General features: G+C 58.6%; 3 protein-coding genes and 1 long non-coding RNA gene across 14 annotated transcripts; 2 read left to right on the top strand and 2 right to left on the bottom strand.

Annotated features, from left to right (window-relative positions):
- Window positions 1–57: 57 nt before the first annotated feature.
- Window positions 58–3,878, bottom strand: LOC109548645 (uncharacterized). Of its 3 annotated transcripts, none has more exons than XR_012328565.1 (5): window positions 2,592–3,878; window positions 2,130–2,237; window positions 1,947–2,018; window positions 1,577–1,634; window positions 58–195 (listed from the first exon to the last, which is right to left on the bottom strand). It is a non-coding gene; the product is annotated as an uncharacterized lncRNA (long non-coding RNA). The 3 variants fall into 3 exon arrangements; XR_012328567.1 differs by lacking the exon at window positions 58–195 and adding an exon at window positions 804–840; XR_012328566.1 differs by lacking the exon at window positions 58–195 and adding an exon at window positions 1,423–1,482.
- A 174-nt stretch (window positions 3,879–4,052) lies between these two features.
- NEURL4 (neuralized E3 ubiquitin protein ligase 4) lies at window positions 4,053–16,251 on the top strand. 7 transcript variants are annotated; one of them, XM_033846499.2, is made up of 29 exons: window positions 4,053–4,483; window positions 5,434–5,878; window positions 6,094–6,159; window positions 6,304–6,602; window positions 6,769–6,880; window positions 6,968–7,056; window positions 7,793–7,865; window positions 8,015–8,279; window positions 8,525–8,706; window positions 9,028–9,113; window positions 9,236–9,398; window positions 9,487–9,685; window positions 9,777–9,853; window positions 9,992–10,070; window positions 10,413–10,588; window positions 10,676–10,807; window positions 11,217–11,362; window positions 11,472–11,696; window positions 11,794–11,892; window positions 11,976–12,137; window positions 12,323–12,487; window positions 13,052–13,210; window positions 13,574–13,753; window positions 13,895–13,982; window positions 14,076–14,183; window positions 14,331–14,475; window positions 14,631–14,743; window positions 14,824–14,989; window positions 15,565–16,251. In XM_033846499.2, exons 1-29 carry the CDS (start codon window positions 4,199–4,201, stop codon window positions 15,767–15,769), a joined length of 4,689 nt encoding a protein of 1,562 aa, XP_033702390.1. In that variant the 5' UTR covers window positions 4,053–4,198; the 3' UTR covers window positions 15,770–16,251. The 7 variants fall into 7 exon arrangements, 6 of the variants coding, with proteins under 6 accessions (XP_033702390.1, XP_033702391.1, XP_073653564.1 ...); XM_033846500.2 differs by having other exon boundaries at window positions 10,413–10,582; XM_073797464.1 differs by lacking the exon at window positions 4,053–4,483 and adding an exon at window positions 4,505–4,612.
- Window positions 16,252–16,404: 153 nt separating this feature from the next.
- Window positions 16,405–19,828, top strand: GPS2 (G protein pathway suppressor 2). Of its 2 annotated transcripts, none has more exons than XM_073797475.1 (11): window positions 16,405–16,561; window positions 16,741–16,903; window positions 17,283–17,392; window positions 17,468–17,580; window positions 17,732–17,811; window positions 17,901–17,983; window positions 18,178–18,331; window positions 18,435–18,524; window positions 18,617–18,696; window positions 18,782–18,877; window positions 19,054–19,828. In XM_073797475.1, the coding sequence occupies exons 2-11, from the start codon at window positions 16,810–16,812 to the stop codon at window positions 19,135–19,137; spliced, it is 984 nt and encodes a 327-aa protein (XP_073653576.1). In that variant the 5' UTR covers window positions 16,405–16,561; window positions 16,741–16,809; the 3' UTR covers window positions 19,138–19,828. The 2 variants fall into 2 exon arrangements, with proteins under 2 accessions (XP_073653576.1, XP_073653577.1); XM_073797476.1 differs by having other exon boundaries at window positions 16,416–16,557.
- On the bottom strand, window positions 19,439–24,291 carry EIF5A (eukaryotic translation initiation factor 5A). 2 transcript variants are annotated; one of them, XM_033846528.2, is made up of 6 exons: window positions 24,116–24,291; window positions 22,063–22,248; window positions 20,783–20,887; window positions 20,444–20,575; window positions 20,277–20,350; window positions 19,439–20,116 (listed from the first exon to the last, which is right to left on the bottom strand). In XM_033846528.2, exons 2-5 carry the CDS (start codon window positions 22,225–22,227, stop codon window positions 20,288–20,290), a joined length of 465 nt encoding a protein of 154 aa, XP_033702419.1. In that variant the 5' UTR covers window positions 22,228–22,248; window positions 24,116–24,291; the 3' UTR covers window positions 19,439–20,116; window positions 20,277–20,287. The 2 variants fall into 2 exon arrangements, with proteins under 2 accessions (XP_033702419.1, XP_033702420.1); XM_033846529.2 differs by lacking the exon at window positions 24,116–24,291 and adding an exon at window positions 23,798–23,817.
- Window positions 24,292–25,290: the final 999 nt, after the last annotated feature.

Genomic DNA, 25,290 nt, shown 5'->3' on the forward strand with positions numbered 1-25,290 from the left:
CTCTCCCTCCCTGGCCAGCCCCTTGCCCCTGCTCAGGCTCACATCTGTGCTGGTTTTGGTTTGAGGAGTTTGGGTGGCTTCCAGGTTCCCTCTCTGAGCCTTCGGTGCTTTGCCAGTTCAGCCCCTTGGATACCAGCCACTGACACCAGCCAGACATTGCTCGGGACCCACTGTCTTTGGAGGACGGGGCAGTACCTGGAGCAGGGTAGGTGGCAGAGAGGAATCAGGAAGGAGGCATAGGGGCAGCGGTGGTGCTAAGCTGGCAGGAGGTCCCGATCCCTCTGCGCCTCCCTGGGTCCCTCCATACAATCCACGTTGCACACAATGATGTTGAGGGCCTCTCTCATCACCTGCTGCTGACCTACTGGCCTGAGGGGAATGGGGGTTGGGGGGATGGGAGCTTGCCAAGAGCCAGGCCTGGTGAGATAGTGGCCTGGTGCCCTCACCAGGCTTCGATGACATCATTGTCACCTTCAGGGAGCTCTCGGTGGCCTTGTAATCCTGCGAGGGGCTTCCAGTATGGTCCAGCAGACGGACCTCAGTGCTTATGGGATTCTCAATCACGCAATTCAAGCTTGTGGAGCCTGGAAGCATCACAGGATCAGGGTTGGGGCACCCATCAGTCTGTTGGTTCTCGGCCACCGCCCCGCTCCCAGGCTGACCCAGCCCAGCTCTCACTGGTCTGCTGCTCATCTTCTGTGTCCTCCTCAAGTTCAGGGTGGGGAGAGCACCTCAGATATCTTCGTTTGCTATAATACTCCTTGCGTCGCAGATCAATTTCATTCTCCAACACGACGGTGGTGGATGAAGCTGGGGACTGATTTCTTAAGGCAGGGGAAGCTGAGGAGTCATCCAAATCAATCTGAGTCATGTGGCCACCTAGCGAATACAGGCCACCAGCTCCACTGTGACCCCCAAGCCCCGGGGAGAAGCTCAAGCCCCAGGTTCTCATCTCACTTCTATCACCCCCCACCCCCCGTTTTTAGAAAAACGTCAGTGACTTTTCCACCGGCCACGGTTCGCTTGGGCTTTCTGTTCCTCCTCCCCAGCCAGCTTTCCTTGGGGGCTATCCTGATGAGGACCCCACTCCAGCTGCTCTCTGTCTTCCCTGGGGTCACCTTCCAGCATGACCTCCCTGTCAGCCAGCAGGGCCCTGAGGAAGACAGGCTATGGTGGAGAAGGTTCTGGACTACAATTACCTTGGGTCCCTGGGGCCCCACCATAGCTAACCTTTGACTTCTAGAATGTGGTTCCTGGCCACCAGGCCAAGCTCATCTTTGACTCCTCTGGTCAGTCCTCTTGCCCCGCCTCTCTCCACAGGCCTGGGCTCTGAGGCCAGCATCACACCTCGACTGCCATTTCTCATACTGACACTGCCCACACTGCTGTTCTTGTTATTATCCAAGGGCAGCTTTTTCGGAGGCTTGAGGAACTTTCCTTCATTGTAGTGTGCCTTGCGGCGCTTTTCAAAATCACTGGATTCTGTGGGCCAGCGTCAGAGCTTGGCTTTCCTGCCAGGCTCTCGCTGAAGGCTCACGCCACCCACTTTCCACTCAATCCCCACCCCACATCTTACGTGTCTTGGAAAAGTTGTCTGAAGACCCTGAGCTTCTGTTATCACTGTACAGGAAGACCTTGGGGCAGAAATTGTCCATTGTTGCAAACCTGAAGGGGAGGGAAGCCAGTTGGGGGCACGGAAGGGAGAGAACAATGGGAGCAGGTGGTAGATGGGGCCAAGCTGGCTGACTCCCCCACTTTGTTTTTGTTTTTGTTTCTTGTGGTACGTGGGCCTCTCACTGTTGTGGCCTCTCCCGTTGCGGAGCACAGGCTCCGGACGTGCAGGCTCAGCGGCCATGGCTCACGGGCCCAGCCGCTCCGCAGCATGTGGGATCCTCCCGGACCGGGGCACGAACCCGTGTCCCCTGCATCGGCAGGCGGACTCTCACCTCTCTGCCAGCTCCTCAGGAGTCATTGTGTGAGAGGTCCCCGCGAGCAGGTCTTCGTCGCTGTCCTGCAGCCTGCACAGGAGGGAGAAAGCAGTGCCTCAGAAGGGGATAGCAGGCAGTCCCCCACTCCTTTGAGTAGGGAAGAGAGTCTGGGCTGAAGGGCTAGGGCTGAGGGCTCAGCACCTGTGGTTGGGAGTGCGGGGCTCATCCACCTTCATAAATCCATAGTCCTTGTCAGCAGGGTGGTAGGTCGCCAGAATATTCATTTCATCCCAGCGCTGACACTTTTTCCTTCGGGTGAGGGAAGGACACAGAAAAGGGGGAGGAAACCTTCTAGTGCCCTCCTCCTCACAGCCCTCTCTCATTCTTACAGTCATTCAAAAACTGTTGCTTGCACCCCCTTGTAGTTCCAGAGGTGTAGGAGGCTGGGGATGGGGTCACACCTGATGACAATCACGTACGATGTAGTTAGGGTACATGCTGACTTCTTATCCGGTACCTGCTACTCTCTCAAAGGCTAGGAACCTCAGATTTCCTACCCAATTACCCTCACCTACTCTCACTTTTAGTTCTTGGCACTCTGCCCCTTCTCCCCTGACTCCGCCTCCTCTAGTGTCTGGAATCCCTTCCTCCCGGGCTCCTTACCTCTCCGCCCTGGGGGATTTGTGCATCACGGTGGAGCTTCTGTTTTTTAGTATGCTCCGGGGCCGGTCCTCACAGGGTTTGTCGGGGTGCATGCAAGTTGACCCGGAGTGCGGAATGTATCCCGAGTTGTACACCCCAGGCCCCCCGGACCCCAGGTTGGACGTCCCGCATACACTGGTTCCAGGGAAGGGGGGATTAAGCCCGCCAGAGTGTGTACCGGACCCGGGATGCCGGTTGAGGCCGGAACCGAAGACTGCTGTCCCTCCGGAGGGCTGGCTAGAACCAGGACTGCCAATTACGGTTCCCCCGGAGTGTATGGGGGGCCCAGAACCGTAAAACATGGCTACTCCGCAGGGCAGCCCGGCGCCTGCCTCGACTCCTCCGATGCCTCCGGGCACTCCCCTGGTTGGCCCTCCAGGAGATTCTCCGTCGAGGCCGCTAGTAGCCCCCAGAGATTCCTGCTTCTCCATGGCACCACTAAGGGGCCACGCTAAGCTACCCCGCCCCGGCTCCCTGCACCACATAGCCCCGCCCCCACCGCGGCGGGCGGGGGACGCTTGGGCTAGGCCTGGGTCCCCTCCCCCACTGCTCCTTGGAGCCGCGGGGGGCGGAAAAACTGTATAGGGACCTCGGGCTGGGAGCCTCTCCGCTCGCCCCTCCTCTCCTGTCCCACCCTAAGACTTTTCTTTGTCTCTGGGATTTGTTCCCGCCTTTCTCCCCATCGCTGCCCTCATCCGAATTATCCAATCGTAGTCAGGGGTCCTGGCCGTGGGGCGTGAAGCCTAATTGTGACGTCACAGTCCTCCAAGCTTAGCGTGAGCGTCGAGTGAGTTGTGCTGGGGGTTTGTTGACAGCTCTGGGGGAATCTTTGGGGAATATCAGCGCCGTTGCTTGAAACTTCCTGCCGGGGTTCCTTTGCATTCTTTATTCGTGGCTTTAAAACCTCAAGATAGGCTTGACTAGAAACATCCGCGAGCTTTTTTTCCCCCCAAAGCCGGGCCGCGCTGCCTCTGCGGAGAGTTGTGATACAAAGTGGAGGGACTGCGACACTCTAGAAAGACATAACCGGTCTCAGTGGTAGGGAGGGCAGATATTTTCATTTACAAAGCTACCAGTTCCCTGCTCTGGGAACTCAGAGCTCGCTCACACCGCTTCGAAACGAGCAGAGCGAAGGAAAGCTCCCCCCTCCCCTTGCCGTAAAGCGAATACTTCAAGGTGTTGCCTGCTTCGACGAAGGCGGGGTCTTCGGTGCAGCTGTCGCAAAGCTGAAAGTGTTTGGGCACCAACTCCCCCCCGTCGCGTCGTAAAGATGCCTGCGGCAGTCGTTTCTCCCACTGTCGCAAAAGCTCCCGGCCCGTCTTCACCCCTCTGAAGCCACTCCGTCACCTCGCCCGTGTCGTAAAGCAAACCTGCCCGACCCTGTCGTCCTTTCTCTTCCCACCGTGGTAGTCCTTAGTTCCCTAACCCGGGATGCTTTATTGCCCGGCACTGCCGTAAAGCATATCTGGCCCCAACCCCCCCGGTCCTATTCCCTCAGGGCGTCCGTGCACCGCGGTTGCCACGGTGCCGCCAAGCGCGGCTGTCGCGCGGCCCCGGTGTCAGCGGCGATGGCGGCGGGGTCGGGTGGGAGTGGGGGCTCTGGGGGAGGCCCCGGGCCGGGGCCGGGTGGGGGTGGGGGCCCCTCCGGCGGGAGCGGCCCAGGACCGGGGTCCGGCGGGGGTCCGGGCAGCGGCGGGGAGCTGCACCCGCGCACCGGGCGCTTGGTGAGCCTATCGGCCTGTGGGCGTACAGCGCGGCGGCAGCAGCCGGGCCAGGAGTTTAATCACGGGCTGGTGTTGAGCCGGGAACCCTTGCGCGATGGACGCATCTTCACCGTCCGCATCGACCGCAAGGTGCGGAGCTGGGGCCGCGGAAGAGAGATGTGGAGGGTGGTGGGAGGGGACTAGAAGGAGATGGGGGAGGCCAGCCAGGGTAGTCCACATCACCGGGTACCGAGAGGGAACCGCCAGACAGGACACCAGGTAGGTGATGGGCGGGAAGGGACTATGAAACGGAAACATTCAGTCTTAAGGAGAAGGAGACAAGGAGAGCTTGAGTTTTCTTAAGATCCAGGAGCAGGGAAGGGACGTGGGGCCCCACCCACTATAATGACTAGGGAACAGATCTGGAACAATTTTGGGGAGATGGAGGATGGAGAGATGTCAGAAGTGTGTTGGGAGGAGAAGAGAGATAACCAAGAAAAGAACAACCATTGAAGGACAAACTCACCGGTTTGGCCAGAAAGATGGATGAAGAGAGATATTCAAGGAGCAAGAGGTGTGTGTGCCTGTGCATAATGTGGTGAAGAGGCCGGGTGCACAGAGACAGAATTTGGGAGAAGGGTGAGTTTGAGTGCAGCCAGAGCCTAGGAGAGAAATAGGCCATATACAAGGAGGGAGAGAGCCATATACAAGAGCAAGGAATATGGACGTGGGGAGCTGTGAATTTGGCTGGTTGAGGGGCCACAGAGACCAGGGAAGTTAGAGGCGGCAGGGGGCTGGGGCCAGGGAATTTAGCCAGCCTGGTGGGGAAAGGCGTGGTGTTGTAGACAGTGAGCACCCACAGTACAAAGCAGAGTTGCTAAAGGAGAGCGGGCCCAACCATCCCCTGAGACCAGAGTCCAGAAAATACCTGTGGGACTGCATCTCTGGATGGTGATGCCTTGTGTCTCAAGAGAGCAAAGCCAGTTAGCTGTCTGAGAGGTGGGAAGAGGGGGACACAGTGGCCTGTGAAATGTGGTTTCCTAGTGGTGGGAGACCCATTCGTGGCCCATCCTGAGTCCCTGTCCATCACCCCATCACAGGTCAACTCCTGGAGTGGCTCCATTGAGATTGGGGTGACGGCACTGGACCCCAGTGTGCTGGACTTCCCAAGCAGCGCCACGGGGCTGAAGGGGGGCTCGTGGGTAGTGTCAGGCTGCTCGGTGCTGAGGGATGGACGTTCTGTGCTGGAGGAGTATGGGCAGGACCTGGACCAGCTTGGCGAAGGGGACCGTGTGGGCGTGGAGCGCACAGCTGCTGGGGAGCTGCGGCTCTGGGTGAATGGGCGGGATTGCGGCGTGGCCGCCACGGGCCTGCCAGCTCGTGTCTGGGCCGTCGTGGACCTTTACGGCAAGTGCACCCAGATCACCGTGCTACCCCCTGAGCCGGGCTTCAGCCCCCCTACTCCCGTCCCCACACCTCCCCTGGAACCCTCTGCCCCCGCTGAAGATTCTACCTGGTCTGAACAGGGGACCTCTGGGGATGAAGGTGAGAACACAGCTGGGGCAGCGGTGGAGGAGTGGGGCAGAGGGAATGGCTGAAGGAATGGGGGAAATGTAGTGACAAGTAGGGTATGGGCAGGGCCACTCAGACCCCCGAGTCTGTTGAAGGGGATAGCAGGGACTAGAGGAGGGGTGTCATGGCTGTGGGCCCTGCAGCAGGGGCCGAACCCTTATTCCCCTCCTATCCCACTTGGTCGCCAGCCTTCACGGTGTCCCCCGCGCAGGCCCGGCCGGAGACGTTTCCTAACAGCCTTGAGTCGCATAATGGTGAGGGCTCCGGGGAGGTCCCGGGAAGGGGAGTGGGAAGTGAGGTGGACAGGGAGGGACCTCAGGAGAGGGGTAGGGGGAGCGCGGCAAGCCTGAGGATGAGGAGACTCATTTCTGCTTCCTTCCTCCGCCCTGCTATCGCAGAATTTGCCAGCATGGAGCTCTCCGAGGTGGTGAGCAACGCCATCCTGTCTGCCTACAACGGGGGGCTCCTAAATGTGAACCTGAGCTCCCCACCGGCAGGGGAAGCACCGGGGCCTAGCGGCACTGCCACCTCACCCATCCTCACTTCCAACGATGCCCTCCTTTTTCATGAGAAGTGTGGAACCCTCATCAAACTCAGCAACAATAATAAGACGGCAGAGCGCCGCCGGCCCCTGGATGAATTCAACAATGGGGTTGTCATGACTAACCGCCCACTCCGGGACAATGAGATGTTTGAGGTGTGCAAGGCCCTGGGGTCTGGCTGGCACCTCACCCTCCGGGAGCTAGAGATGGGGTTTGATGCTGGAAGGGGGCGGGGGTGGCCTGGGGAAGAGCCAAGGGCGCAGAGTTTTTTCTCTGCATTTACATTCCCCGCCTCTCCCTTCCACTGTCACTACACCCAAGATCCGCATCGACAAGCTCGTAGATAAGTGGTCAGGCTCCATTGAGATTGGTGTCACCACCCACAACCCCAACAATTTGGAGTACCCAGCCACCATGACCAACCTGCAGTCAGGTACCAGCCCCCGGCAGGGTGGGCATGGCCTGTGGTTGCTGAGGTGAAGGGAGCCCGTACCCTAACCAGGGTGTCCGCTTCCCCCAGGCACCATCATGATGAGTGGCTGCGGGATCCTGACCAACGGCAAGGGCACCCGCCGGGAGTACTGTGAATTCAGTCTGGATGAGCTGCAGGTGAGGGTGGGCTCAAAGCGCGGGCCAGTCTCCAGGGGCGCCCGGGCACTGTGCAGCCCTGCCTGGGCACTGTGCTCTCTGACCTAGGGCAAGACCCTTTATCTTTTGCTTGAAGGCTCCTTCTGAGAAGGCAGGGTTGCCCAACAGTTAGGCACTCAGATTTGGGAGTCAGATGGGTTTAATTCATTTCTCTGTTTGGCCATTCGTGGTAGTGACCTGCAGCAAGAAACTTACCCTCTTTGGTAGTTGTTTCTTTTTTTTTTTCCGCGGTACGCGGGCCTCTCACTGTTGTGGCCTCTCCCGCTGCAGAGCACAGGCTCTGGACGCGCAGGCTCAGCGGCCATAGCCCACGGGTCCAGCCGCTCCGCGGCACGCGGGATCCTCCCGGACCGGGGCACGAACCCGCATCCCCCGCATCGGCAGGCGGACCCCCAACCACTGCGCTACCAGGGAAGCCCCTGTTTCTTCTTAATGTCTAGAAATGAACCCGTCAGTAGTTTTCGATAGACTGTCGTGAGGGTTAATACGTCGGTGTTGATAAAGTGGTTTAACACAGTGCCTGACTTGCCTTGAGCATCAGAGTGGCCTGAGACGCGTGGGAGCCTTTTGGAGCTGTTTCCCTGTCGCATGGTGTGGTGGGAAGGCTCGAAGCCCACTCTGTTCTCACAGTCCCCAGGACAAGTCTGGAGCCTGATTGTGAATGGATTCCAGGCTGTTATTTTTCTGCTTTGAATAGGAGGGCGACCACATTGGTCTCACGAGGAAGTCCAACTCTGCCCTACACTTCTTCATTAATGGCATTGATCAGGGTAAGGGGAAGCTCAGAGAGAGCAGCTGGGCCAGGGCTTTTGCTGTGAGGGGGTCTGTATCTCATTCTCTTGCCTGTTTCATGCTCCATCTCCCTATATTGACTCTTCTCCCCTCATCCCCCCATTCCCTGTGCCTTCCACCCCCGCAGGCGTGGCTACCCCCTTGACGCCCCCAGTGGTGTACGGTGTGGTGGACTTGTATGGGATGGCTGTGAAGGTGACCATCGTCCACAATAACAACCACAGTGACCGCCTACGCCGGAACAATGCCATCCTGCGGGCGCTGTCCCCTGAGGGTGCTCTCCGCCGGGCTGCTCCTGCGGCCCAGGCAGAACCCGAGCGCCTGCTCTTCCACCCCAACTGTGGGCAGAAGGCAGCCATCACCCACGAGGGACGCACTGCCCTGAGGCCCCAGTATGGCCCATGGGGTGGGGAGAAGCCTGCGGAGGGGCTCTGATGGGATTGGGGGGAGGGGTGGGGCAGTGGGAGGCAGCAGGAGTCTGGTGTGGGGCGTCCTGGACAGAGAAGGGGGGCCTCTTGGAGTGTGAAGCGTGGCTGCTTGACTTGGGTAGTGGGTGTCGGGCAGGCATCGCCGGGCTGAGCTTTGGCACGCTCAGTATGTGTGTCGGGATCTGAGTCCCCACTTGCTGTGCCCTCAGTGCCACTGACGACTTCAATCATGGCGTGGTACTGAGCAGCAGAGCCCTGCGGGACGGAGAGGTGTTCCAGGTGCGCATCGACAAGATGGTGGACAAATGGGCTGGCTCCATTGAGATTGGCGTCACCACCCACAACCCTGCCTACCTCCAGTTGCCCTCCACCATGACCAACTTGCGCTCTGGTGAGCTCCCCAGAAGGGCAGGGCCAAGATAGGATGCTAGGGGGGAAGCCGTCCCTGAAGCCCTGAAGCTTGTTCTCCAGCCCCTCTTTCACTTGTCACATTTATGACGACGCATTCAGTGGCTGAGGAGTGCCATGTGGACAGGGCCTGTGGCTGGCTTGGGAACTGCAGAGTTTTCTTGCCCTGCTCTGGGAAGCAAGCAAGTGTCAAAGAAAAGGCGGGATGGGCTAATGGCTTTGGGGAGTAATGTGGGGACCGCTATGTAGAGGAGAGGAGCTCTGGCTTTCCCCTTATGGCCTCTGCCACTCCTTGTCCCCCTAGGGACCTGGATGATGACAGGGAATGGGGTGATGCACAATGGGACGACCATCTTGGACGAATATGGGCACAACCTGGACCGGCTCAAGGTGGGAGAGTGGGGGTACCGCCAGGTGTCGGCAGCGGGGAGGTAGGCAAGGTGGGGCTGCTGCGGGACCGGCCCAGGCAGGAACTCCGCCTGACTCCTCACTCCAGCCCCCCTTCTTCCAAGGCAGGGGACACGGTGGGCGTGGTGCGGCGGGAGGACGGAACTCTCCACTTCTTTGTCAATGGGATGACTCAGGGCCCTGCCGCCTGGAACGTGCCCCCGGGCGTCTATGCTGTCGTTGATCTCTATGGCCAGGCAGCCCAGGCCACCATTGTGGACGACGTGGGTGAGGGCCGGGCTGGGCAGGGGTTGGGGTGGCCTTGGGAGGCCTCAGAGACGACTGTAATCCTAATGGGTGATGTCCACTCTTGCAGAGGTGCCCCAGGTTCCTGAGCCACTCCCTGAGGGGAACAACCAGGTGTCTCCAAGCTCCCCGTCATCCGGGACCGGGGGCTCCGACCTCCGCTTCCACCAGCTGCATGGCAGCAACGCAGTCATCACCAACGGTGGCCGCACTGCGCTCCGCCACAACTGCCGCAGCGAGTTCAATGACGCCATCGTCATCTCCAACCGGTCAGTGTTGGGACTTTCATGTGCCCACTTTCCTGCTACCCAGCGTCGGCCACCCAAGTAGGGTCTGTCTGATGGCCATTCTCCCTGGCAGGGCCCTGAGGGATGGAGAGCTGTTTGAAATTGTCATTCAGAAGATGGTAGACCGCTGGTCAGGCTCCATCGAGGCTGGTGAGGGGCACGTGTGTGTGTGTGTGTGTGTGTGTGTGTGTGTGTGTGTGTGTGTGCGCGCGCGCGCATGCACTGCAGTCAGGTGCTGGCTGCAGGAGGCTGGGGGCTCAGCTCAGACCCACCCCTGCCTCCTTCCAGGAGTGACCGCTATTCGGCCTGAGGACCTTGAATTCCCCAACACTATGACGGACATTGACTACGATACATGGATGCTGAGGTTGGGCTGTCTGCTTTGGGGACCAGCTGGGTGGGGCTGGGTGGAGCTGGCTGGGATGAGGGACGCAGAGTTGGGGCATGTGGTGGCCATAGACAATGACAGACCCAGGGGTTCTGGCTGCCCAGTCCCTTCGATTCTGGGAAGCCCTCCCCCCACACCCTTAGGGCTCCTGCTTTTCCCGGGGGGGACCCCAGGGATGAAGGATACAAGATTGGGTCTCAGACCCCAGATCGAGATCCTAGTCTGAGGCACTGGAAGGTTCCGACAAGCAGAGACTGGGCAGAGGCCTGTGTGGGGAGAGGAAGCTGGGAGGCTGACCTACTCCTTCTGTCATCCCCCCAGCGGCACAGCCATCATGCAAGACGGTAACACCATGCGCAACAACTACGGGTGTGACCTTGATGCGCTAGGCACGGGTGCCCGCATCGGCATGATGCGCACTGCCAAGGGCGATCTGCACTACTTCATCAACGGCCAGGACCAAGGCGCTGCCTGCTCAGGCTTGCCTCCCGGTAAAGGTGACTACTCCGTGGCTTTCGCCCTGCCACCTTCAGCCCAGCCCACCCCTGGCTATCAGGGTCCTGACCCCTTTCTTTCTTACCCAGAGGTGTATGCAGTAGTGGATCTATATGGCCAGTGTGTCCAAGTGTCCATCACCAATGCCACCGGCCCCATGGACAACAGCCTGGCGACCAGCAACACCGCCACTGAGAAGTCATTCCCCCTGCACTCCCCAGGTTCAGCCGGCAGGGAGGGAGGGAGGGCTCTGCCTGCCTGCTGTGGGCCTGGGGGATGCAGTTTCCAGGTCACAGAAGCTGTTCAAAGATAGGCTGGCTGCAGCAGCTGCAGACCGAGGGGGAGGGATCAACCCGTGGTGGGAAGCAGCCAAGAAGAGGGGAGGAGGTTACACCTGGTACACAGGGCCTAGACCCTTCCCCGCCACCAGCGGGCCGGGACACCGTAGCTGGGCGTGGCAGGTTTGGGACTGGGTCTTGCCTCGGTGAAAGAGGAGTCAGGGGTCTTGAGGGAGCACTGGAGGTGGGACCTTCGCGTCAACTTCCTGCTTCACCTGAAAGCTTTGCCTGTGTCCTGTCTGAAGCTTGCTGCCCCAGTCCTCCCCCATCCTCTGGTGCCATCTTTCCACAGCGGCTGGCGTGGCTCACCGATTCCACAGTACTTGCGGCAAGAACATCACCCTGGAGGAAGACGGCACGAGGGCGGTGCGTGCTGCCGGCTACGCCCACGGCCTCGTCTTCAGCACCAAGGAGCTCAAGACCGAGGAGGTCTTTGAGGTGGGCTGTGGCGATGTGACAGGGGAGGTGGCGGACCCTTCACAGCAGAGCCAGACTGCTTCCCACCCTCCTGCCCCACAGTGCCACTGAGAGTTCCTCTCTCTCACAGGTGAAAGTGGAGGAGCTGGATGAGAAGTGGGCTGGTTCCCTCCGGCTAGGGCTGACCACACTAGCACCGGGGGAGACGGGGCCTGGAGCGGGCAGTGGCCCGGGGCTGCCTCCCTCCCTGCCAGAGCTCCGGACTAAGACCACCTGGATGGTGTCCAGCTGTGAAGTGAGGCGCGACGGGCAGCTCCAGAGGATGAACTATGGCCGGAACCTCGAGAGGCTGGGGGTGAAGCAGCTGACTTCAGGGACTGGGATGGGCGTGGGAGTCGGGGTGGCGGGGAGAGGCGGGCTGAGCACTTGTCCTTGCCTCACCTTGGCCCTAGGTGGGGAGCCGTGTGGGCATTCGCCGAGGGGCAGATGACACGATGCACGTCCTGGTAGATGGAGAGGATATGGGGCCTGCAGCCACCGGCATTGCCAAGGTAGACCCAAGACCAGCATTGGGTCTGGGAGTGGGGTTGAGGTCCTCCACTGATCTCTGACTTCTGGGTCTGTGTGCCCCCAGAGCGTGTGGGCCGTGTTGGATCTGTATGGGCCAGTGCGGAGTGTTTCTATTGTCAGCTCCACCAGGCTGGACGAGCCAGAAGGCACCCAGCCTCCTTCCCCCAGCTCGGACACTGGCAGCGAGGGCGAGGAGGAGGATGAGGGCGAGGAGCACAGCCTGGAAGTAAGAGGCAGCAGCAGGGCCCACTGGGCACAGGGAGGGACCGTTGGTGGCCCGTTGGGTCGTCTTCAGGTTCTCTGATCCAGCCCTGGGTGGGCGGAGGCTTATCTGCAGGCTCTGTCAAGCCCAGTGGGGTGGCTCAGGCCTCGCGTCGGCCGCCCCGCAGCTCACTCTCTCCTCCACACCAGGGCCAGAATCAAGTGGCCGTTATGCCCACAGCCCTCGAGTTCCTAGAGAACCATGGGAAGAATATTCTCTTGTCCAACGGGAACCGTACAGCTACACGAGTGGCCAGCTACAACCAGGGCATCGTTGTCATCAGCCAGCCCCTGGTGCCCCAGCTGCTGGTCCAGGTGGGCCTCACCTCCTTGTCCCCGGCTCCTCTTGCTCAGGGTGACCCAGGGCCAACCCTCCTGCAGAGAGGCTTTTCCAGGTTGAGGACAGAGTGGAAGGCATGCCCTTTGGGTGAGCTTCCTGGGCTTCTGTTCACATCCTGTGGTGGCAGTCGTATATCAGTTTCCAGGAAGTACCCACCTGGGGGCTGTGACGAGGGAAGCAGTGGAGAGGGGCTGAGGGATGCCAGGGAGACTCCTGATTCTATATGTGGGAGCAGGGCATGCTTTCCAGAGGAGGGGGTCTTGTGCTGCAGACCACAAGTTGTCAGAGTTAGGCAGGTGAAGAAAGCCCATGGGGACAAGAATCCTTTTAGAAGCAATAGCAAGACCAAGGCTGAAAGAGGGAAGGACACAACTGAATTTGCAGTTTCCTGTCCGTCCAGGCATCGGAAGGGGTGGCATCCCAGGCCACACTGTGAGGTGCCGTCTTCTCTCCCTGGCTGGGGTGAGGAGCCCGGTCCTGCAGGGTGGGTGACCTCTTTGTAGGAGGCCATGATTGCGGAGTGGTTGCCTTCTCCCCAGGTACGGATAGACTTCTTGAACCGGCAGTGGACATCTTCCCTTGTCCTGGGAGTCATTACCTGCCCACCGGAGAGGCTCAACTTCCCTGCTTCTGCCTGTGCCCTCAAACGGGCGGCCTGGCTGCTGCGGGGCCGTGGGGTCTTCCACAACGGTCTCAAGGTGGGTAGGGAGCAGAGAGAAGGGGGAGGGGCTGGCCAAGAGGGAGAAGAGGGGCCCCTAGCCCTGGAGCTAGGACCGTAGGTATAAAGGCGTCCTGTAGTGGATGGGCAAGGGTGTGAGCGGCGTTACCTGGTCAGTCTCGGGCTCATCGTCTCCTCCTACATCCCTGCCGTGGAGAATGTTGCGGGGGGTGGGGCTGGGGGAGGTGGAGTCTAGGTAACTGAAGCAGGGGCAGAGCCTGGGCAGTGGGCAAGTGTGGAGGCAAAGCCCAGGGACTGGTGACCCGAAGCTTAGTGAAGGGCCGGGGTGGCTGCTGCCGGTGGGAGTCTGATCTCTGGGAAGACAGTAGGTCTCTCCCCCCAGATCTGTGAGAAGTTTGGGCCAAATCTGGACACGTGTCCTGAAGGCACCATCCTGGGACTGCGGCTAGACAGCTCTGGGGGGCTGCATCTCCACATCAATGGGATGGACCAGGGAGTGGCTGTGCCAGATGTCCCCCAGCCCTGCCATGCGCTCGTGGACCTCTACGGGCAGTGTGAGCAGGTTAGTGGCAGCAGAGGCAGGGAGGAGTGGTGCCTGGGAGGCTGGGCTGTCCGAGGACAGGGGAAGTCTGGAGTTCAAGGAGGGGATCAGCAGGCTCTGGGGGCTGGTCACACTCTGGCTGACCACCCCTCTCCCCTGCAGGTGACAATCGTGACCCCTGAACCAGGGGCTGCCAGTGGAAAGAGTGCTGGAACCCAGGGGGACATGGAGAAAGCTGACATGGTGGATGGTGAGCCAGCCGAAGGGGCCAGGATCCCATCTCACCCCCACCTCGTACTTCTGGCCCCGGCTCCCGTGACCTTTGCCCCTTCTGCTCCCTCAGGTATCAAGGAGAGCGTGTGCTGGGGTCCACCGCCCACTGCTAGCCCCCTCAAGAGCTGTGAGTACCACGCCCTTTGCTCCCGTTTCCAGGAACTGCTGCTGCTTCCTGGTGAGTCCCCAGTCCCCCAGAACCTGCCTCATTCCCTGCCCAGCCCAGGGCCATGGCCGGAGCCCTGGAGACCAGTAGGAAAGAGGCCACATGGCTGAGACCCAGGGCGGGAGCCATGCCACAAAGTCTGCCACTCACTCTCCACAGAGGATTATTTCATGCCTCCGCCGAAGCGCAGCCTGTGCTACTGTGAGTCTTGCCGGAAGCTTCGAGGGGATGAGGCCCACAGGCGCCGTGGGGAGCCCCCGCGGGAATACGCTCTGCCCTTTGGCTGGTGCAGGTTCAACCTCAGGTACGTATGGGGCAGGGTCATGCTTCTCTCTCACTGTTCTTTGCCCCTTTGAGAAAGGGAGGTCCCGAGAGGGTGTATGGTAGAAGACAAAACTTCTTGTCTGGGGAATGACCTCGGGGAGCCAGTGACCTTTGTCCTATCTGTCCACCTCCTAGGGTGAATCCCCGCCTAGAGGCTGGGACACTAACCAAGAAGTGGCACATGGCGTATCATGGGAGCAACGTGGCAGCCGTCCGGAGGGTGCTGGACCGGGGGGAGCTGGGAGCAGGTACCGCGGCACCGGCAGAGGCCGGGCAGGCCGGGCCCATGGGCCATGGGGGGGCCACCCTGACCCAGCTCTCCTCACAGGCACTGCTTCCATCCTGAGCTGCCGGCCCTTGAAGGGAGAGCCTGGGCTGGGGTTTGAGGAGCCTGGCGAGAACTGCGCGCCTCCTCGGGAGCAGCAGCCCCCTCCAGTGCTGCTTTCCCCCTCCCTCCAATATGCTGGGGCTGAGGCCCTGGCATCCAAAGTGCAGTGAGTACACAGGAAGCAGGGCCTGGGGCCACACGGGTCGCCATGATTCCCTCTCCTCTCCCACCTTGTCTCCCTAGTTCCTCAGTCTCTACCCAGCCCTTTCTTCACACAGTCTTTGCACAAGTACCACTTATTTTGTCCTATCACAGAGAACAAAGAAGGGAACCCTAGGCATGTGGAAGTTATGCTCTTTCTTGCTCTAGAATGTTTATGCATAATAAGTATTTAGTATTTTTAAAGATGACAAGTAAGTACTATGGAAACAAAAAGAGTGGGTGAAGTGGGTCAGAAGTGTGGTTGGAGCGGTGTATGGTATAGGGTGGTCTGGGTAGACTTCATTAAGAAGGTGAGATCTGAGCAAAGACTTGGAGAAGGCAGGAGGGAGTTAGGCGAGCAGGCATTGGGAGGAAGGCCATTTCAAGTAGAGAGGACGGCTAGAGCCAGGTTCCTGTATGGAGAGAGTGATTCCTGAGAACAGCAAGGCCAGCTTCTAACTGTCGTGGTGGCAGCTGGAAAGGGGGAGAGGTCCTGGGCCCAGAGGTCTCACTGCCCTATTTATGCTTCTTGCCTGACAGATTCCGGGACCCCAAATCCCAGCAGACACACCAGGCCCAAGTGGCGTTCCAGGTGTGTGTGCGCCCTGGCTCCTACACCCCCGGACCCCCTTCCGCTGCCCTCAGAGAGCCTCCCGACCCTCACTTCAGCCCAGCCGAACTTGAGTGGGTAACCAAGGAGAAGGGGGCCACACTTCTCTATGCCCTGCTGGTACGGGTGGAGTGAGGGGTGAGGCCGCACCACTACAAGCACAGTTGGGCCTCGGCCCGTGGACTCTGAATGACGACTGCCACCACCTCACTCCAGCGACCCACGGCACGCTGAGTGCTCAGCCTGGCAGATGCACAGGAGCATGCGGGCAGACTCTCAGACTAGCTGGGAAGCGGAGCTGTCTCCGTGCCCAGGGCTCGGACAGTCCCTCCCTCCGAGGTGAAGGCGCAGCGGGGAGCCCGGCCGCAGGCCCTGGGGAACCCTCTCCATGCACTGATCTGGGGAGCACGACTCCCCGCGACTCCTCCCCCATACACTTAATTTATTTCCGTTTCTGTTCTGGTTACTGTGAATTCCAGAGGAGTCTCCCGGTGCCCCACATGAAGCTGCTTTTCCGGCCCAGGCGGGAGTGGGGAAGGCGGCGCCGGGGGTCGGGCCTCTGTACAGTTGTTACTGACTCTGATTTCTAAGGAGCCAATAAACGCCGTCTCAGAGCAGCCGCCTCGGCCTCTCTCGCGCGCGCCTCTCGCCTCCCGGAGGAGCCCCGGCCCCGCCACGTCAGGGACTCCGCCCGCGGGGCCGGCCCGGTAGGGGCGTTTCGCGGTGCGCGGCCGGGGTGCAGCGGAGGCGTTTGGACACCGCGGGCACCCGTCGCGGGCGCTACCGTCTGCCCCGCCCCACCGCCCCGCCCCGCCCAACCCGCGAGCCCGCGGCCGCCCCGACTCCGGAAGGATTCGGCCGAGCGGCCGGATGTGACGCTACGGCCCAGGCGCTCGGGAGGCCGCGGAGAAAGCGACGAGAAGGCGGGTAGGGAGGGGCGGGCGCCCGGGTGGCGGGCAGGGGGCGGGAGCGCCAAGACCCCTGCCCGCGCACGCGGAGGAGCCGCGTTGAGGGCCGGTCCGGGCGGTGGGCACGTGACCGGGGCGGTGGGCGGGCGGCTTCCGCCCGGCCCGGCGCGCTACCCCTGAGCGCCCGCCTCCCCGTAGGCCCGGCCCGAGGTCTGGCAGCCAGCGACAGAGCCGGGCGCCCACGGCCCGAGCGCCCCCGGCAGCACCATGCCTGCGCTCCTGGAGCGCCCCAAGCTTTCCAACGCCATGGCCAGGGCGTTGCACCGGCACATCATGATGGAGCGGGAGCGCAAGCGGCAGGGTGAGACGGGGCCAAAGCGGGAGGATGCACGGCCCGGGGAGCACCGATCTCCCAGGGCTGACCCCCCCCCCACCCACGGGCAGACCAGTGCACAGCGGCCGAAGCTAGAGGGACGGACAGCCCCGTTGTGTCGGGGATTAGAGGCCACACCTAAACTCCAGCGCCCTGGAGCTGGGAAGGACCTTGGAGAGCACCTAATAAACCTCCCCGCCCCAGCCCCCTCGCGGTGATGGGGAAGCCTGTCCCCTCCTAGTGCTTTTGGTATTGGAGCAAGTACAAAGAGTACTGGGATAACCAATTTTTGCCGGTCTTCATTCTCTAACATTCTGATAGTTTAACCATCCTGCCACTTTCTCTTTCTACCCGACTCTTATTCCAGAGGAGGAAGAGGTGGACAAGATGATGGAACAGAAAATGAAGGAAGAGCAGGAGAGAAGGAAGAAAAAGGAGATGGAAGAGAGAATGTCACTAGAGGAAACCAAGGAACAAGTAAGCAGTCTCTTCATCTCTCCTAGCTCTTTCTTTTCTTGGCTCTCCTGCCTTTACCTTCTCTCCCCTCCTCAGATCCTGAAGTTGCAGGAGAAGCTTTTAGCCCTACAGGAAGAGAAACATCAGCTTTTCCTGCAGCTCAAGAAAGTTTTACATGAGGAGGAAAAACGGAGGCGAAAAGAGCAGAGGTGAGATTGGAGAGCTAAAAATAAAATTGGGCCCAAAGTGTAACTGGGATCAGGTAACAAAACATCAGTGTTTAATGGCAAACGGGACGGGGAGGGGGGTGGGAACGGCATGGGTCGGACTTGTCTTTGATCTGCCTTCCTTTCCCTCCAGTGACCTGACCACTCTGACATCAGCGGCATACCAGCAAGGCCTGACCGTTCACACTGGAACTCACCTCCTCAGCATGCAGGGTAAGGATTAAAGAAACTGCTTGTCAGAATGCGCCTTCCAGTAGGTTGCTGCCTCATTTCAGCATCATGAAGCCCCTCTCCCTCTCTAGGGAGCCCTGGAGGACACAATCGCCCAGGCACCCTCATGGCAGCAGACAGAGCCAAACAGATGTTTGGACCCCAAGTGCTTACGGTAAGAACAGTAGAAATGGGTGTCTAGGCTGAATTTTTTTCCCTACTACTACCACCCAGACCCTAGCGTGCTTACCAGCCAGCACTCAAAGTCATGAGTGTGTCCCACCAAACTGTGTAGAGGAAATGGGGCAGTCACTTGAGTTTTTGCTTCATGGAGTTCACAGGCAGTGAGTTCTCATCTTTCCTCCTTAGACCCGGCACTACGTGGGCTCAGCAGCTGCTTTCGCAGGGACCCCAGAGCATGGGCAATTCCAAGGCAGCCCGGGCGGCGCCTATGGGACTGCTCAGCCCCCACCTCACTATGGACCCACACAGCCTGCCTACAGTCCTAGTCAGCAGCTCAGAGGTGAGCAGTGGGCAAAGAGGAAGAGAGCTTTCCTCAAGGCCCAGAGGGAGGAGTGGGGAACAGGCTACGAGGAGGTTCTCGTGACTGTCTCTTGCCTTCTCAGCACCTTCCGCATTTCCTGCAGTACAGTACCTGTCTCAGCCACAGCCTCAGCCCTATGCCGTGCACAGCCACTTTCAGCCCACCCAGACAGGTGACGGACACCCCACGCAGGGGCCCAGTTTCACGGGTCCTCCCTTCCTTTCTCCATTCTCTACTCACTTCACACCCTTCCTCCCCACCTAGGCTTCCTCCAGCCTGGTGGTGCCCTGTCCTTGCAAAAACAAATGGAACATGCTAACCAACAGACGGGCTTCTCTGACTCAGTGAGTAGAGCCTTGCGAGGTCAGGGAAGGGCTACCTATGCTAAGGGGAGCCGCAGGTTGCCTCAGCTAACTTTGTTCTCTGCAGTCCTCCCTGCGCCCCATGCATCCCCAAGCTCTGCATCCAGCCCCTGGACTCCTGGCCTCACCCCAGCTCCCTGTGCAGATGCAACCAGCAGGAAAGGTAAGGTGGTAATCCAGCCCGTGAGAATCCCTACACGACAGGGAAACAGGACTGGGTAGGATAGGTGGTCCCCACCCCCATATTCCCTTCCTCCCTTGGGATGGCTCTCAGTTGGGCGTGGAGTAAAAGGGAGGGCACGCACGCTGACAAAGCCCTCCTTTCATCACTGCTGCCAGTCGGGCTTTGCAACCACCAGCCAGCCTGGCCCTCGGCTCCCCTTCATCCAGCACAGCCAGAACCCGCGATTCTACCACAAGTGACCATCAGATTTGATCTTCAACCTTGCCCCCAGCCCCTGCCGTGGGGGAGGATCCCTGGTGTGTCCTAGTCCCAGGCCAATAAAATCTACCTGCCACTGACCCTGGCTGCGACTATCTGTGTTGCTTCCCACTGGGCTGCTAGGAGGGTGAGGGGTGGCTGGCAGGTCCATAGGAACCACAGGGGGACAGCAGGTTGGTTGTAATGAGCTCAGTGGCAGAGTTCAACCTATACTCTTCTTTCTGATTTCCAAATTGATGTTCTAGTCAGCAAATACCGATTTATTTCGAAGCAGCAGCTGAGTTGGGGGCTTCATATTAAACTTGTAGTTTTATTCAGGTTTGATTTTTAACAAATGTGTCGGGGAGAGAGCCCGCAGGAAAGGGTGAAGCCCATGGGGGCAGGGCCCTCCCAGATGCCTGAGGAGGGGGCAGGTCCCCTCCCCTCTCCTTCTCTTCCCTTCCCATCTAAAGGGATTTGGGGAGAGACATAGGCAGGGGAGGGGGCTGGTCCCCAGTCTGTGGGGGTGGTGCTTGGGAAAAAGGGCTATTGGGGAATAAGGGACCAGACCAGGGATGAGTAGGGGAAGGGCACAAGGAACATTTGCCAGAATCCACAGCTTTCTGATTCCAGATTGAATTAAAAAAAAAAAAAAAAAAAAAAAATAACAAAAAAAAAAAAAAAAAAAACAAACCAAACAAAAACACAAGCAGCACCCACCCGGTCTCCCCCACCAGGGCTGTAGTGCGAGGGGAGAAGAGGAGGGCAGCGTCACCAAGGCCATGGTTCACTCACTCCTGGCCAAGGGAGCAGGGTGAAGGGCACGGGCTCCCCGACAGATTGAGGGTGTAGGGGAAACCAAAATAAAATGTCAAATAAATTGTGTAGGAGAAGTCCAGCCAAGGGCCGGGCCAGAGCTGGGCCAGGCTGGGGGAGGGGGCCTCTGCAGGCTGGAGGATCACTGCTGCCACCACAGCCACCCTGGGTAGAAGAGAGAAACCAGGTGAGACAGGATAAAACCTTCAAAGGGAAAAAGGGTGAGGGGAACAAGCACCACAGTCAATTAAGACCAAAGTAGCTCTTCCATGGAGATAACAAAGTGAGTGGAGGGGGTTGGGGGGAGGGGGGTCACCACACTCACCTGGGAGCCAGTTATTTTGCCATGGCCTTGATTGCAACAGCTGCCTCCTCTGTCATGGCAGACAGCACCGTGATCTGGGGGAGCATGGGGGATAGTCAAGTCTGAGCTCAGAGAAAGAAGCACAAAGAACAAGGCTGGGCATAAAAGAAAGAGGGGGGGCACCATACCAGTATCTCTTCTCCACAGTCGTACTTCTGCTCAATCTCCTTGCCAAGATCTCCCTCAGGCAGACGGAGGTCCTCTCGCACCTCCCCGCTGTCTTGGAGCAGTGATAGATACCCATCCTGGATGCCAATCAGCTGGGGGCAGACAGGGAAGGAAGCTGAAGGTAGGCCCAAGTAGCCTGAGGATAAAGGGTCTGATGGGCAAACTAGGGTGGGAAACTGCTAATACCAAATACCCTCTCCTCCTGCCAATCTCCCTTCTCTCAGCACAAGGTCTTCTCGCCAGTCTCTATTTTCCTCCCACAAACCACTAACCCATCTACATCCAGACCATCTACATACCTGGAAATCGTTCCTTTTGATGTTGGGGACATCCATATTATGAGTTGACGGGCAGATATCTTCATATTTCTTCCCAGTAAAGATGTCAATACCAACCAGATGGACCTGTATGCATGCATCACATCAAAGAGAAACCCAACCAAACTCTAGGATGGAGGAGATAAAGGCTCAAGTTATCCCTGGCTAGTGAGGGAAGTCAGACTAGGTTGTCAGGACAAAGATTAGAGGAGCTGGAATTGAACCAATCAACTCAAGAAAGAAACACTAAAGCCTCTAAAAAGAGCCTGGGGCCAAAAGACCACCACTGAGACTGGAGTTGACAGCACACAGGAAGGTTGTAGGACAGGCTTGGAGCAGTCACCTCGAGCTATCAAAACATTAACGAGAGACCAGGATCCTAGGGGAGCAGGAGGAGTCTAGATGAAAGTCTGGAAGAAGCTTTCTGGACATCAGCATAAAAAGCTGAGAACTTGGAAAATAAGGAAGGTAGAAGGAAAAGAGCTGAGAAAACAGGAAGGAATGAGAAAGAAGACAGCTGAAAAGAAAAAAGGACTTGGGGAGAGAACAGAAAAAACGATGCATTTAGGAAATAAGAAAACCAGAAAGAACAAAGAATGATCTAGACATCTGGGGGTAACTCAGGATGTGCCAAGTCAACAGAAGACAGAAAAACTGATTTGGGAACAAAACCACAAGAAATCCAACAAGGGTGAATCAGGTTGAACTTTTGAGAAAAAAGAAAAAGTAAAGTTACAAGGAGGGATATAAGAAAAACGTTAGGACCTAAGGAAGCAAGGAGGCTCCAGGAGAGGGGGCAAGTAGAGACACTCTGATGCTGCATCAGAGATCCAAGGGGAGAGCTGGCACTGGAGAGTAGGGCAGCAATTTGGAAAATCAGAGGTGTACACTGGAGCCCCTCCGAGAGATGTTAGGATTGGAGAAATCCTGGGCAAAGTGATAGAAACAAAGAGAACCTACAAAGACTCAAATGGACAGACAAATAGAAAAAGTGACGGAGCAGCTGAAGAGTCAGAGCATAAAGGACCACGAAGAGAAGTTGGAGACACACAAAGATGGAGAAAGGGGGGATTCCAAGGATGACAGGGCACAGAAGGGTAACCAAGGAGAAAGCTGAAGGCTGGTGTAGTAGTTGAAAAAGGTGTCCAGGGCTGAGTGCTGAACACAAGGAACTGGATGGTAATAAAAGAGCTAAAGAAGATAGGGGGCTAGCATTGATGACAGCTGGTGGGGAAGACAAGATATGGAAATGAAATTCTAACCTTGGCATGGCCGTGCTTGCCAGTCTTGGAGGTTGACATCTCCACAATCTTACATGGCCGGCCTTTGAGCACCACAAAGCCATTCTTACGTAATGCTGAGCACTGCATCGGGAAGGTGGCTGAGGCCCCTGCATCTCCTGTCTCGAAGTCCAAATCATCTGCCATTTTAAGAGGCTTCGATTCCAACTAGAATCAAGAAAAGAACTAGGGTCAGTAAGGATAGAATTAATAGGGTCTCCAATTTATCCCACTCTACTCTAGAAACACTGATTCATTTTTTCCCCAGCACTTTATTCCATTACCCACGTAAAATAAAGTTCCTAGATTAAATACTGATTGGAATCAAAAATACTATGTGTGTGGCGGTGGGAGATAAGCAGGATTCCCCACCCCAAATGAAAGCTAAAGGGGTGGCCCGGGATAGAAAAAGCTCCAGGAAGTCAGGATGTCAAATCTCTGAGATGGGCAAAGACCTAATTCCTGGTAGGGGGAGGACTCAGGTGTTGCTTGCCACTGAAAACCAACCACCCCTCTTCCCCACACATAACCAGGGCTATAATTAGGTGAGCAGCTATGAGCCAGCAAAAGGGCGGGGCTAATGTGGGGGGGGAGGGGTGGAGACCGGAGGACAGGGAGCCCCACCCGTCTCTGTTACCCCCCCCACCCTATCCACACACGAGCCAGTCACTGGTACAGGAAACCACAAGGCCTCTTTGGGGGATTCCCGCCTCTCCAACATGCATTTGCAGACGCAGCCGAGGGGGAGAAAGTAAAGTTGTTTTCTAACTGATCTCCCTGCCAAACACCTCTGCTTTCCCAAAGGGAACCCAGGAACCCAGCCTCTCCTCAAGGGCCCTCCCACTTTTCCCAGGATGCACCGGTCCTGTCGGCTTTTCAGGCCGGGCCTGTACAGTCAGTAGAAAGTGGGAGAGTGGGGAGTGGTGAATGACGATAAAATGAAAGCAAAAGGCTGGTAGTAGTTAGTGAGTAGTGTAAATTATACTAGGCCAGCAGAGTTAAGGACCCTAAAACCAGGAACTCCCAAAACAAACACAACGAGAAAGACAGTGACAAGGTGAAGAGCACCTATCAAAATGGGTAATTCATCTGCCCGGGACTTTAAAGCGCTGTCGGGACGACCGATAAGAGTTGGGCTCCCGTCCAATCGCCCTCGGTTTCCCACTTTCTCTGGCGTCCCAGCACGGACAAATGCCACTTACACCTGGCTGGCCGCCTCACTTCACAGGAGGATTGGGGGGAAAGCTACAGGGGCCCATGAGGTGGGGGAGCGCTAACATATGCCCACAGCGGGCTCACGGAGGTGATCAAGATCAGGGCGTCGGGCTTCTCCCACTCCTCAAAATTCCAAACTCCCTTAGGCGCCCGCGAGGACCACCTCTCTCCGCGCTGGGGGTTGCCGGCTCCCGCCCACCATGTGGCCGCCCGGGGCTTCCGGTGGCCGGGACCTGGGGGGAGGGGTCCCCGCGCTGCCATGCGGCCCCCGTCCACCTTCGGCCATGCGGCCTCAGACCCCAAGGGCAGCCTCTCATAGGGGGCACTTCCGGTACTGCGGCCACCCCCTCCTCAAAGGCCGCGCCAGGCCGGAGCCACGCAGCCTCCCCTCCCCCCCGCCGGCCGCCAACCCCCCCTCCACATGCCCTCTCACCGAATAGCCCCCTCCCCCACCTCACGTGGCCGCGCGGCGCCCGGTTCTCAACGTCCCAGGTACCCTTACCCCGGCGGGCCGATCTTGCCCCCGGCCCTCGCCCCAGCTTGGCCGCCCGGCGGCCTTTCCCGCGTGGCGGCCTCGCGGCTCGCCGTCCCCCGCCCTGCGTCGCTCCAACGTCACCGGGCCAGCCCCAACCGTCACCCCGCGCGCCAACCGGGTCGCGCGCCCGAGCCTCTCCGCACCTCGCGCCGCTCTCAGACCGAATCTCGTGCGGCGGCGGCGGCCGCCGATCCCCTCTGCCCCCTCCCCGACCCTCGCGCAGTTCCATCTCTACTCCCAGGCCCAAGCCAAGGTTCCGCGCACGCGCGCCCTGCCCGCTCTCACCTCGCGCGAATGCACTGACTCGACCCCGTTCACTCGCGGCGAGCCCAACCGCTGCCCCAGAGCCCGCTGCCGCCGCCGCCGCCGCCTCTACCGCCGCCGCCGCTGCTGCACACGGGTCTTAGTACGCAGGCGCCGACTCCCCACTGACCAACCAAGCAGCCCTGTGACAGCCGCGCAAGCGTGCTATCTATCTCCTCCGCCCTCCACCCCCGCACTGCGCAAGCGCACAGATTCTCCCGGCTCTCCACCCTCCCTCCCACCTACCCATCCAATGACGCGCATCCGTGACCCCGCCCCTCACAATTCCTGAGTTCGTCCCACCAGTAGGCAACGCGCAGGCGCATCCGGTTTTTTAATCCCTTCAACCTCCTCTCCCATCCCCGTGTTAGACCACCAGCCCTACCGGACGGTTCTTGCGCCTGCGCAATAAGAAGCCCTGCACTCCACACCCTCTGAAGGAAACGCCTCGGCCTCAAGGCGCATGCGTGTTGGGAGTCCTGACCGCCCCTTCCACTTCAGACGTCGTCTGTACGCCAGGCGTTGAAAAGACCACGCCACTGTACTGCTGGTGTCGTCTAGAACGCATGCGCCTTAGGAAACGCCCCACCTCGACTTTAGCTGGGCTTAAGACTCACACGTTTCAGAAAACTTGTACTGTGGGGTGGGTCCTTGGTCTCAAAACCCATTTCCCCGCTTCCCACTTCCCCTGGTTCCACACATGCGCGAGAGAGCTCTTTACGCTCCACTCTTCCCAGCGCGCTAGTGTGGTCGGGTTACCACCCATCTCAGCTTCACTTCTCTGAACTGTGCGACTCTGCTCTGCCATAGAGTTTCATCCAGAAAGATAGAGCGGTCCTGTCCCAGCCACCATCTTGTTTAAACCCTCGGTCCATGTTGGTCTCTATGGCTTCCATAGAGGCCATTCTACTTCTGAATCCTAAAATAAAAAGATTTACATGGCATTTCTCTTTTTCCCCCAACTGTTCTCTGCGGTCTCCAAAACAGTTGTCTACGAGCACCCTTAGAAAAAATTCTCTATAAAGAAGAGTGCTGTATCAAATTACACTGACATTCTCTAAATCATGGGAAGTGACCAATGAAACCAGAAACAAACTATCTCTCGGAATGAATTTCCCTGGCCCTCGTTCTAGAGAAGAAAGGCGCTGCTTTTCCTG

The sequence above is a fragment of the Tursiops truncatus genome, chromosome 20 (assembly GCF_011762595.2).
Source record: "Tursiops truncatus isolate mTurTru1 chromosome 20, mTurTru1.mat.Y, whole genome shotgun sequence".
NCBI lineage: Eukaryota > Metazoa > Chordata > Mammalia > Artiodactyla > Delphinidae > Tursiops > Tursiops truncatus.